This window comes from Plectropomus leopardus, chromosome 11 (genome assembly GCF_008729295.1).
Source record: "Plectropomus leopardus isolate mb chromosome 11, YSFRI_Pleo_2.0, whole genome shotgun sequence".
Classification (NCBI taxonomy): Eukaryota; Metazoa; Chordata; class Actinopteri; order Perciformes; family Serranidae; genus Plectropomus; species Plectropomus leopardus.
The window spans coordinates 15,097,915-15,111,811 of record NC_056473.1 but is presented as its reverse complement, the minus strand read 5'-3'; the positions used below and the strand labels follow the sequence as shown (position 1 = coordinate 15,111,811).

Sequence of the window (13,897 nt, the reverse complement as noted above, 5' to 3'; positions counted from 1 at the left end):
TAAATCCTATTTGTGCAGTGCATGACTCAGTAAATCAACTGATGAAAGGAGCCAAAGGACTGAACTGTATTAAAATAAATTGCAAACACAGATGGAACGCACATATGAACTCCATTGACAAACAACTCAACAACAGAACCACTTGTCCAGACTATGTGAGCCTCAGGTTACAGTCTGAAAAAAAAGGCTCGACCATGGCGCTGCATTCAGGGTAACCAAGTTTCTGTGACTTCTAGGGCTGCCCCCTGAAAGTCGGAGATTCAAATCATCAGTCGGAGACCACACAACTGAGACTGCTTCAAGTGGGGCAGTAGTTGTTTTGTTTTTTTGTTTTTATTTTTCCTTGTCAGTGTGCTGGGCAGTGTGCTTCTGGGGATGTTTTGGCCCCCAGATTTGTGGTAGAGTGAGCGATTTTGAGTTTAACACTACTCTTAAGTAAAGAGAGTTACAGATATACGGACAGCAGCACAGAGGAGGAGAGAAGAGGCAAGACATCCTCTCTACTCTGCTTAGAAGCAGTAGATTTACAGCTCACAGCAACTTAATACGATGCAGTCTCTGGCTTTTGTTTGATATCTAGTGTTGGCACAGAATGTTGATTCACATTCACCCACCGTTAGTGCAGTTAGCTTGTTTACTATAAAACGTGAATGCTGCTGTCACATTTAACGTCCAGATGAGCTCTGTTCAAACTTTAAATCTTTATATGGGGAAAAAAATGAATCGGCGAATATTTGTATTAAACAGCCAAATCTGATTTGACTGACATAATTCTGAGTCAGTTACAGCACTGGTGCTGTCATTTGTCTGTGTATTTTTCTTGTTAAGCTTCGGATTTGTGTTTGCAGCCCATGCAGGAATGTTGGAAGTTGCATAAGTGTGGGTTTGCTGATGTGAGGGGAAAGACAAAAATGGAACAAACTAAAGTGAGAGAGGAGTCAGCTGGAGATGGTTTAATACAGAGAAAGAGAAGAATCCACAGTTTTATGTCCTGTGCATATGCCTGCAGTGTGTGTACTTTGATGCATGTTACCAAGGATGTGTGAGGGCTGGATTGTGAGTCAGAGAGAATTAAGTTAAGAGAGACAAAGAGACAGAGAACAAGAGAAGAACAGACTCAGATTGAGCTGTTTTAGGTGAGCCTGGTCTTGGCTGCACATTAGAGGCCATCTGAAACATCTGGAAGTCAGATGTCTGCCCCCGTTGCCAGGATCCAACTGTACCAGTCAGAGGCCACAGTATTCCGTTACAGCATGCTACTTCGGGAGGAGCACAGACCCGACCTTTGCCCAGAAAATCAAGGCGTGACTTACACATTAAGAAGTACCATTAGCCATATGCTTTTACCATTTTCTGAGTTCCTCTGTCAGTGAGGCAGCAATATGTCCAAACTCCCAGAAATTTTTAGTGTGTAAATGGAGATTTTTGGTGAGCAATGTTCTGGTTTTTAAGCAGAAATGGAATGCATTAACATCCTATTTGGTCTCTCTGTATATATCCCTTCATATTTAATTCTTCCTGGGACAAGAGTGTCCTTGTTTCCTCCTTCAGTCGAAGCCAAAGCCACAATGGTCTGGTCCTCCAGATCTCGCAGCTCATTCTGCCCACATTTCCATTAACTCGGCCCCGCTGGACTGCGGTTCTGTTGTTGGTATTTGAGAAAGATTTCCATTTGTTCATAAGTGACATCAGGCGTCAGAATGTGATTTTCATGAAAAGTAGACACTGGACGACAGTGAAGGCTTATAGTGTGCTGAATGACTTCCATATCAGAAAACTGTGGGAGGCACGCTGGAAACTGAGTGCAGGCACATTTAAATCAGAAATAATGACATGAACAAACACATGTTGCAGTGTTTGTTTTTCAGACAAGCTGCTTTGCCCGTTAGTGATACTGCATTCAGTCAGTGGACAATTCTAGATGTCGTTATAAAACATTTTATTTCCCCCAAACTGTACTGGACAATAAATGCATGGATTTGTAATATTGATTGTTATACAGAGGATCCAACCACAGAGACTACGGCAGCGCATGTAGATGTAGCAGCCAGTTGTTCCTCAGATTCCTGATACTTAATAGCTTTTTTGCTATATTATAGGGGAAAAATAAAACTGAAAGACAAAGAGAGGGAGGGGAGCCGGCATCAGGGTGAGGTTGATCTGACTTAGACCTAGAGCTGTTCCTCTACCAAGCCTTCTTCTGGCTAATGTCTGGTCGCAGGAGAATAAAGTGGATGAGATTCGACTGAGGCTCACTCAGCAGCAGGAGATCATAGACTTCTCTGTGCACATCTTCACAGAATCATGGTTAACCCCTATAGTCCCGGATCAAGTTGTATCTTCACAGAGACATGGTTAACCCTAACATCTCATATTAAGCCGTTGCACTGGATGGGTGGACCTTGTCCAGAACTGACAGGACACAAGACTCCGATGCAAATTCAAAAAATGTGGCTGGACAGAGCCATTCGTAGTAATTTTATACGGATAGCAGGATGGCACCTGCCAAAGCAGCTTGATACGCCACAGGACAGCGTCAGGTTTAAACGCTGCCATTAATGATGTGATATGAGGAGCACAAAAGTTTCTATAGGGCATCCAGGAGGGGCAGTGGGTGGATCCAACAAACCCTGGACTTTCTTGTAGGAGTCTTCACTTCCCATCTGAATGTAATGTTTTGTTTTTTTTACCATGTGCCTCCTTCCGCTCATCCTAAACATCTGTTCCAGCATCAGCTTTTGGTGATGACCTACCATTGGTTGCCATTGTTGCCCATTATAACCATGTGCAGTGTCATCCCACTTTGTGCATTTGTTATCATCACGGTACAGCCATCCCAAAAAACAGTAGCAGACAAAGAAGGATACCTGGAGCGTATGTAGACACAGATGTTCACAGCAAAGCGGCAATACTTGACAACTTTGGATGAAAATGTATTAGATTTAACAACTGAGAATTTACAAATGGGCCACTATATTTGTTCACTATAAAGTCACGTTTGGTTGCAATTTTGATATCTGGTTTTGAGAGTCAGGAACCTGGTTGTTCTTGAATTTAATCTGTTAGTGTGTAGTATGCATATGTATAACTCAGTGTAAAACCTCCTCTTCCACAAAGCCCATACCTGTGCATGGAGTCCATTATCTGTATTTTACAACATGTTAATTTGACACACTTTCATTAAACCAGACTGACTTAGCCACACAGGGCGTCTCCACTTTAATTCAAAACATCAGCGGACAGCCAAAGTAAAGCAGGCATTACTTAACCTGTGCTCATGATCTATGAAGTGTTGTACATGGTTCCTGAAGCCTGTAGTGATATGTAGAACAAGCCTTGTAATGGGCAACCACCCCTGAAGAACAAACCAGTTCCTGATGTGCAATAACTGCTACACTTGAGTGACAACAGGTGCTTGGTTTTTTAACCTACCCGTTTGCTGCTCGTGACACCACACTGTGGGCTGATACAGTATGTTGGATAAAGATGTGACTACCACTATGGTATGAAGCACATTTATATTGTCATTTATTTTAATTATCTTCATGATGCGATTAGTGAATGACCCACAGTCAGCACACACGCAGAGATTCACAGTGTGTTATCATGCAGACATGGATGCTGTTTTTAGCCTCAAAGTGACTCACATCTTGTGATGAGGGATTCTGTAAGAAGTCCACATTTGTGCTACACCAAGTGTTACTTTGGTGTTTTCCTTTTTGTTGCTCGGGGAGGGTTTCCCTCAGCTGTCAGACGATGATTCCATCTTTCAAGCAGCTGGATGTCACAGAGTGATGTTTCTTTGAAAATGTGCTGGGTTACTGATAGGTTCATATGATTGGCATTTTACACTCGAAAATGGTTTAGAAAATCTTTCTCTTTATGGTCTGGAGGATGTCTGAATATCATATCTGAGATGAGCCACTGCATTTACAAGAAAGCCATGATATCAGTTTAACACTTTAATGGAAAGTGTGCTGTTTGTTAATTTCATTGAATTCATGTTGGCTGCAACCTGAGAGTTTATACTTTAAATCCTGGATATGGCCAAACTGCAGGACGGCACCTGCCACGGCCACATGACACGCTGCTAGACGGAGTCAGGTTGAAATGCTGCAGGTTGTGAGGAGCACGAAGGTCCCTATAGGATGTGGAGGGGAGGTGGATGGATCAAAACAAACCTCTAACTTTCATGTGGGGGTTTGGTTTTGGCCTTCTGTCTGAAAGTGATGTTTTTTTACTACACTTTACCATGTACGCTTATGCCTTCACCTATCCACCCATGCCCTTGTTGCCTAATCATAACCATCTGTGCCAGCTTGCACTTTTTTTGGTTGCCATGTGCTTTTGTTGGCTAAACATAACCACGTGCACCGTGTGCTTTTGTTGCGTCCTGGAACGTCAACAGTATAGATGCAGAGGGATGCCTAGAGCATAATATGTAGTTGCAAAAGTCCACCGCAAAACAGCAATATGTGATGACTTGGGATGACAATTTGTTGGATCTAGACATGGGTTTTGAATTCACTGCCTACAGTTTTTGAAAATATTGGTTTGCTGCAGGGAGATACCAGCAAGGAGAAAGAACTAAACATTTCCCCATTACAATTGTGCATCAGCTTATGTCCATGCGACCATCCGTGCAGAAACTATACCTGAGGTTTCACACACACTGAGTATGAAGTCACAAACCTCTCTTGTAAATGTGGAGCTGAGTTCAGTGACAGGCGATTATTGAGCTGAACAGTCACAGCAGCAGCCTCTCAGTGACTCATCCAGCAGAACAACTTTTATGTCTCTCAAGCATATGAAAAGTTGAAAAAAGTGAATCATCTAAAAGCTCAAGTTATTATTTTCACCTGATGTGTTACAGGAAGACAGAGCTCACTAGGACACTAACAGCAGCCTGATTCTGTTTGTAAATCTGTACAGGTTTCAGCCTTTATAACAGTCAAATATCTGCATGTATCCACACAAATGTTCTGCCTTTTGATCTTTCTTCCGTAACTTCAAAATTGTTTCTTCTTGGTTTATGTATATTTTGCCCTTTCATGTCTTAGGCACTCAAAGTCCTTGCACACCATAAAGTTTTATTGACAGCTGTGTAGGATCAGAAAGTTGTTGTTATGAAAGAACCACAGTTTTTTTCAGAAATCCCCTTAAAAATTGGCCTTTTTATGACTGACTTTACAGGACCATAGTGCAATTCACAGGACCATAAAAGTAATTTAAATTCACTTTTGTTTAATTGAAACCTGAGCAAATTGGCTTGATTTTTATTTTTTTTATTTCAAATACATGGGAAGAAGGCAATGAAAAAAAAAGAGATTATGAAAAAGTACAAGAAACTTACCTGAAATTAAAAAAAAAAAAGCGTATAAAGGACTTAAATAATTACAATTATTATGTAACATAATTTTAAATATGTAATTATGATAATTATAAAAATAACTGTTCACTAGTTTTTTGCTTTTTTTCCCTAGACATTGTCCCCTAGCTTTAAAAAAAAAAAAAAATCTAATTTACTAATTTCTTGCAATTTGTGGAACATTTCCTATGAAGGTGCCTTTTCCCCCATGTTTTTGAAAGAAATCACAACAATCTGCTCAGGGTTCAGAGGTTTAAATGCTTGTGAAAGGTGTGCGAATGCAACAAGAAAACTGATCTTGATCCAGTTTTCACAGGGTTAAACAACTATAAATTTGACTTGAAATTTAGATTCAATCTAATCTTATTTAACTGTCGTGCAGAGAGAACACTGGTTTTCAACACAGGCAGAGAAATTGCTAGACCCTCAAACCTGTTTCAAAAACACTATTAAATCTTGCAGTACCATTTTTACAAACAAAAACAAGGACATCTTTTGTGAAGCCGCTCCTGTCGCTGCTGTCATCACCAGCTCAATGACAGCCAGCAGCAGATGAGAGCGCGGGATGCTTCATCTCCACATCGGGATCCCTGTCTGGGATAATAGAGCTGCTGTCGCCTGACCCTCTCTTGGCCCCGCATGTAAATATTTGTCATTCCCTGTAAGCTGAAGTGCACCGCTTCCCCTCCTTTGGAAAACAAGCCTATTATTATCATCTTTTTTTCTCCCCATGGTGAGGGGAACGTTTTGTGGTTTGATGGGCGTGTAAATCAAGATGGGTTCATCCTTATGTGATGCTGTTATATAACTGGGGAAAATGGTTTGAAATGGCCACATTGGGTCTGATATGGGGAGACTATTTTCATGTTGTTGGACATTTTAGATTGGTTGTTTGTTTGTACGTTTTCAAACTCAGAGTGTCACTTTGGGGCGGGATAGCTGTTAAACACGGTAGAAATTAATGATAACTAAATCTGGACCTTTTCTGTTTCTGTGTCATTCAGTTTGGTCTTTTACTAAAAACATCGATTAATTGGATGAAATGTAGGAAGATGATGCTAATTAAGACGTGAGAGCTCTTTTCATCTCCGCTTCAGTGGCTGGTGATCTAACTCCTTGTGACTAATTTGACTCACTTAGTTTGAGTCACTGTGTTATTCACCACAGTGTGATTAATCTTTAACAATACGAGAACTGGAGTGGTTATTAAGATTTTTTTTTTTCTGAATGGGAGACGAAAAAAACTGCAGCAAGGTTCAGCAGTATTTTATTTGTAAGAAAAAAATAGGAGAAATTAATTTCTTTAATCGCTCAGATTTAAACTAAAACTCATATCTAATTCATTTTCAGAAGTCACAATGATCACTATGAAGCCATTTACCCCACTTGGAGCAGAACAAGCTCCATATTAATGATTACTGCACTGTGTAACACGGCACAGTTATTTATTCCAGTCTACATCCACTGCTAATTACATCGTCATCCCTTTCCAAATTGACAGAGATTTATGTGCTGGAGAGAGACTTTTGAACTGGTGAGTTTCTTAGCTCTGCAACTTTCACATTTGACTGTTTTTTCATTGTTATTCCATCTCCTCACCTAACAGATGATTGAATAAATGTAACATTTATGTACATTCTTTTAGAAAAACTTGCATCTTAAAAGGAGCAGTTTGGCATCAAAGTTATTCCAGCCCAATTGCCAAGAAAATCTTGGTATTGTATATTTCTGCAAACAATGGATATGTATTTGTATGTTTCATAGGTAGCATATTAATGTTTCTACAGTTACGTACAATTACATGTATATGAATACAGGAGAAGGTGCATCAGTGCATGTGGAAACCAACAAACAACAAAAATGTGCACTTTTTTCCCGCAAGACATTGGGGCATATCCAGCAGCTATTTTAGCACCAAAAACATTTTTTTAAAAAAAAATAAGGCACCGTGGCATTTCCAGCTGTGCTTGTGGCACAAAAATCTGGTATTTTATAGAAAGACATTGGGGCAATTGCAAATTTGATTTGGGGACCAAAGCCTGTTTTTCTTTGTGAGTCATTGGGTCATTATCAACTGGGATTTTGGCCCCAAAACTGGGTGTTTTTTACTAAGCCATTGAGGCATCTCAAGCTCCAATTGAAGAGCCAAAAGTTGAACAAAACAACAAAAATTGAAGCATTTCCAGCTGCAGTTTTATCACCAAAACTTGCTGGGTTTTTTGAGCAAAATATTGGGGCTTTTTCAGCTGTGATTTTGGTACCTAAACTGGGTTTTTTTTATTGAGCATTTCCAGCCATAGTTATGGCATCAATACCGGGAGTTTTTTAGCAAGACATCTTGGCATTTTCAGTTGCCTATGTGGCACCAAGCTGGGTATTTTTGTAAGGAGACATCGGGGCATTTCAAGCCTCAATTGTGACATCAAAACCAAGTGTCTCATCAGCAAGACATCGGGGCATTTCCAGCTGCAGATGCGGCAACAAGACCAGGTATTTTAACCCAAAACAGGGTCTTTTCCCAACCATAATCAAGTCATTACACATTAATCACAGCATTGTAGAAATGTAGAAAATGTTAAGTTTCAACATATCCACTTAATATAGCCTCAAATATTACATATTTGTGTTTGGCCAAATATGTAGAATGCCAACTTTTATTCTGGAATTATTTTGGCAATGGATTGGTTTAACTGCTAACTACTTTTATGAGACCTTTTCCTGATCTCAACAAAACTTGCTCTCTGTATGGTCTGATAGCGGATAAGATATAATTAAAAATGTGCTTTCTAATGTTTCAGTCCGTAACCAGCTTTGGCTTAAAGCTGTAACTCATTACTTGCCTTGAAGATGTTTTGTAATGGTGTTGGCTGCTGCTGATCAATGACAATCAATGACAACGATCTGTGTTCATGACTCTACACATAGCCATAGTGCTTAATCCATGTCAACCAATATTCAATTCCAATGCAATATCACACTGTCTCCTGTGAGCTGCCATTTCTCACAAAGTGAAGACAATACCCAGAGAGCCAGGAGGAGAATATCAAGTGTCATTAGAGATCCTTTCCCTTGTGTTGACTCAAAGCAGAGATGGCTGTTGTAGCCATCGACCCATCCACTTTCAGGGAGGTTTGACTCACCGGGTGCAGGATTCTGGATGGCACTCTTAAGCCTGCGTTCATTAGGGTTGGTGCTGGGGGAAATTGAAGTGGGTAGGAGCGTTTGCTCAGTGCAGCCCTTTGTCAAAGCCGTCTCTATGCTTTGGAAAAATGCTTAAACTAACAAGTGTTGGAACTGGCAGATATTGGTGGATAAATGACCTCTAATACACATCATTGATTTTAGGATTGCTGTGGTAGTTTGAGCGCTGTTATATTGCATAGCAGTAATGGAATTTTCAGTTTATGGAGGAAGAGCGTGTTTTTTTTAATCTATAAAAGCTCAAATGATAATTTTAGTATGACTGTAGACTCACACAGAGTGTTTATTCATCAAAAACAGCATTTTTAAATGTTCAAGCAGTGTAGTTCATTTTATTTCAATAATAAATAGTTTGTTCGACTCAAAACTCTTTGAATACCAAATAGCTCCTTTAATTTTTGTTTTATCATGATAGACTCATATTTTCTGATAAAAAAGGAAGAAAGAATTGGAATAAAAGGAGGAGGACCAATATAGAGACAGTAAAAAGGGTGGCACGGCCAAGTTAAATGATCTATCATTGTCCGAACAACCAGTCGTAATTTATGAGTAAGTACTTCCTTAATTTCCTAAGGATTAAGCATGTTATTTCTTGTGGAGGAGATGATTAAGGTTTTCTCATATAAATCACTTTCAAGCTTTGGTCAGCAGGCTGGACAGCGCAAATGACTTTTAGTATGTCCGAGAATACTGCCCTCAGACTGGATCCATTTGTTGCACTGTGTTTGTGCAGTAATTGTACTTTTATATCAACAATGAGAAACTGCTATGAAACCTTAGAGCCAATTTATATTGATTTTCTGACTACAAATCAATTCAGAAGCAGGAATGAAATTAGTCTGCATACACCAATCAATAGTGGCCAATGAACTGTGGTCTTAGCCACTTGACCTTATTTTGATGTGGGCCATGGATATGACATACTATACTGTAAAATTCGCATACAAATATGAAAAAAATCCAAATAAGGACAATCCTTTAAAAATCTAGGCCTCTCTAACTTTTGGTTTCTGCATGCATGTCTGCATTTTGATGTGTGTCTGTAAAACCAACCCATAATTTTTGAATCCACATCATTGTTTCTTCAGCTTTTGGCAGACGTGTGCTCACACCCTCACACCCCTGCTCTGTTTTGCAATTAAACTCCTGGTACACATCTACAAAGAGAACAACCCAGCTCTGACTGTGTTAATTTCTCCCACAGTACCCGCATGCAGTCTCTCCAGGTCGACTCAGTTCAGCGCTGGATGGAGGACCTCCGCCACATGACAGAGGTAGAGTGCATGTGCGTCCTCCAGGCCAAACCCATTGGGGTGGATGAGGACACCCAGCAGGGAGAGCTGATTGTGGCCTCTGGGGTCGGCGCAGGGGACCACGTGGCTAGGAACAACCTGCAGACGCTGCTCCGCCGAGCGTTGGTAGTCAGCACGGAGCTGGGGAAGATGTTTCAACGACTGGAGAAAGGACGCTGGCAGAGGGTCCACAGCACCGCCGTGAGGGCCAACTGCCATGTGCGTTCACTGGTGCACGAGTACAGCGCCGCCCGAAGCACACCTCCTGAGATGCAGAAGGTGAGTGTTGTTTCTGGAAATTGTTGGCATGGTCCTTACAAGCTTTTAAAAACTTACTTCTGGGCTGTCAGCATTTACACGTCAACATAAAATGTCATTTAAAAAAAAATATATTTATTGCGCGCCGCTATTTTGTCTCTTTGATGCAACCTTTTATGTTTAGTGGAGCCGCTGCAGTGGCTTTTTTGTGTCGTGCTGCCACTATGATGGAAAATAAGTCAAGACAGAGACATGATAAAATAAAAACAGGCATACATAGGAGAAAGTAAATAAAATCAGTAAGAGCATTCAGTTTCATGACATCCATCCATCCATCCACAGATTAGGACCAACAACTTTAGTTCTTAACAGGGTGCATGGGATGGAGAGGAGTGATTGGTCACCAGATTTGAGGGGTCGGGAGGTGGAATAGGGAATGAGCAGTTCAGCGATATTACAAGGTGAAAGTACATGCAGTGCTTTAAAAACAAATAAAGTTTAATAAAAAATAATAAATTTTAAAATCAATTCTGTATTTCACTGGTAACCAGTGGAGAGAGGCCAGTGCAGAAGGGATCCGGTCTCTCATCTTGATTCCAGTGAGGAGTCTTGCTGAGGAGTCTTGCTGCAGCATTTTAAGCAAGCTGCAGGCAAGCAAGGGCTGACCGATTAAATCCCGCACAGGGAATTACAGAAGTTGCTACAAGAAGAAATAAAAGCATGGGCTAAAATCTCTAAATCTTTAATGGACAGGAATGGTTTCAAATTTGCAAATGATCTGAGATGGTTGAAGCTAGTGCTGAGAACTGAGACGATTTGTTTATCAAACTTTAAACCAGAATTAAAGAATACTCTAAGTTTTTGGCGTGTGACTTAACATTTAAGGACAGAGGCTCATGGGCATTGATTGTGGAAGCAGACTTGACTGCTAGACTGAAGATTAAACCTCTGTTTTAACCTGGTTAAGTCCATGATCCAGGATTTTACATCCTCAATGCAATTTAATACGTAGATACTGCATGGATTGCAATGTTTGAGTGGGAGGTACAGCTGGGAATCATAAGCATAAAACGATAAGTGGTATTATATTTTCTGAAAATAGAACTCAAAGGAAGTATGCACAATGAAATTAAATAGGTCCTAACATGGATCCTTGTGGTACTACACACGTCAACTGAAACAGAGGCAGATATGTCTGTAGGTAGGAGGCAAACCACTGTAGGGCCAGACCCTGAATGTCAACAACATGCTTATGGTGGTCCAGGCTGATGGAGTGATCAACTCTATCAGAGGACGCTGAGATCCAAATAACACCACTGTGTTTTTAAATGGCTCATTTCACTTTGAAAAAAATATCACTGAGGTACTTTGAGTTTCAACTGCCTACTGCAAACGGAGCATACAGGTACAGCTAATCAAACTGATGTCAGAGGGCAAACACATCCCCAAAGCAGACAAAGAACTATTTTAGAGTGTGGTTAACTTGCCACAGACCTTTGGATTAAATTAAATCGAAGAAGTTAGCTGCAGCACTGCTAAATGGGTGGCAATTGACTGCAGACAAGTCATCGTTAAAGATTCTGGTCTAAGGGATGTCTCCAGGTTAACAAACACTGTATTTCACAGAATAAGTGCTTTGAAGTTGTCTCAAGATCATGACGTAAATTTCTTTGCATTCATTTGATTCCCAATCAAGTAACTTATAAATGCAGTTTATTGGGAGTAACTTTTGAAATTTATCAATTAATCATGATTAAAGAAATTAATCGGTTGACAGCCGACATGTTTGGATGTTAATTGCATTGACATAAATGTGTGAATGCTGACACTCCTAAATAAAACTGAACTCAGGTTATACAGAATATACTGTATATTAATAGCCATTTAGTCTACATAGTGTGTTTCTCCTTTTCCTTTTGTTGCAGTATGAGAAGTCTCTTCTGGAAAAATGTATGGAACTGACCAATATTACAGAAAGGTAAAACTCTAAAATGCTATGATAAATAGTCAACAGCTGGGTTTATGTGGAAAATAATCCTAAATATCCCTTCACCTACAGGTGCCTTCACACCGATGATGAGTTCTTCCTGAAGTCCATGAGGGAGGCCATCCATGAGATCCTCACAGATGTCAGTGATTCCTTCAGCAACATGATTGACATGGCTCTAGCCAACGAGATAAGGGTATGTAAATTAATCATAATTCCTAGCCCTGAAATAATTATCAATTATTTAAAAGATGCTGTGATTACAGAAAATTTCCACAAGTAGTGTTGGATATATTGGCCACAGAGAAGTCTGCCATCTCTCCAATTGACCACAGACCTTGTTGTGAACAGTTTCATGCAGGAACTCTTATCTTTCTACTGAACTACACCCACTAACAGCATTGCTGTGCGGAGGAAAGTGTGCCTCTAATCTACTCTCTACTTTTGATTTTGTGGAGAACTGTTCCTTTAAATGCACTTAAAATATCTTTAAAGACACTTCAAAAGCATTTAAAAGCAACAGCTGCTGACAGTGAGAATTTCATTTCTGGGTTCATGATAAAATATTGCACAATATTTGATCTTCTCGCAGGTCCTGATTAAACAGATTGACTCATCAGACAACGTTCACACCATCGGCAGTGCCATCAGCAACCTGCTGTCCCTCACCCAGGACGGACCTCAGCTCTGCAGCATCATAGCCAAGGTATTGTGGAGTGCACTCTGCACTGATGTAGTGATCCTGTGTTCTCATTAGTTACACCACCTTGGCCATGAGTCTGATTTGGGTGAAGATTAATTTCCACCAACGCCTATTGAAATGTGCCTGAGATGAATCCATCTCCACTGACGCATTTCATTGTGCAAAAACCTGTGAGCCAGGAGATCCTGACGTCAGTGACAAGTCAGCAGTGTGATGTATTATATTCTTCTCACACCCAGCCTTTGGCAGAAGCAGCTTCATTTGATATTACGTCTCCACCCCTCGCTTCTCTCTAGACACACCCCGTTATGATCAGCTCCACCTTTTGCCAGTGTTCATCGTCCAGGCCAGCAGACCTGCAGCTATCTCTTTATACATGCCTCTAAAAAGCCATTTCACTGTGAGATAAGACAAGACAGACCAGACAGCAAGTCTCAATTGGCCATTAGTGAACCAACTGCTTCCAGGATCCTCTTGATAAGACGCTTCCTGATGGCCAACACACAAAGAATAACACACACACCTTGTTTGCTGCCAGATTGTCAGATCAATACTGTCAGCTCCCATTAGGGGTGAACACTGGTTACAAATGCAGGTTGCTCAGGCATCTTAACCTCTCAATCCACCTTTCTTAACTCCCTCTGTAATGCTGCTGGCCGAGCCCTCAGAGAGGCGTCTGAAGGAAACATGCCTGCCAATGGCTGCTAATGAATCCCCAATACGAAACATCCTCCACCTGCCATCAGAGTTAATTAACTAGCACCAGTCACTGTCACATACACACCCTGTTACAGTATCCTTTGGCCCATATCCGAGCTCCTCACTCATTATCATTTACCGCAGACTTTACTCATGCACTTGTTTTGAAAAACTGCAATGAGGCGTTTAAATATTTGGGTGGGCACCTGATAGTTCCACCTTTTCCATCTCTCTGCCAGTGTTGCTTTTTAAAGATGGTGTTTAGTGAGTGATGTGCTGTGTGTGGAGAGGAGGGCTCTGCGTTAAATGTGTGGTAGTGAAGCAGGCAGCATGATAAATAGAGATGAATCATTGTGTATATATGCTAGAAGTACCAGATGGGTTTAACA

General features: G+C 40.6%; 1 protein-coding gene across 3 annotated transcripts in view; it reads left to right on the top strand.

The window, feature by feature from the left end:
- Positions 1–13,897, top strand: part of LOC121950391 (protein inscuteable homolog) — a 67,181-nt gene that overhangs the window by 30,506 nt on the left and 22,778 nt on the right. For all 3 annotated transcript variants that reach the window (XM_042496374.1, XM_042496375.1, XM_042496376.1), the window contains exons 3-6: positions 9,774–10,140; positions 12,045–12,097; positions 12,179–12,302; positions 12,699–12,812. In XM_042496374.1, the coding sequence (XP_042352308.1) occupies positions 9,774–10,140; positions 12,045–12,097; positions 12,179–12,302; positions 12,699–12,812 (658 nt within the window). The remainder of the gene's footprint in view (positions 1–9,773; positions 10,141–12,044; positions 12,098–12,178; positions 12,303–12,698; positions 12,813–13,897) is intronic.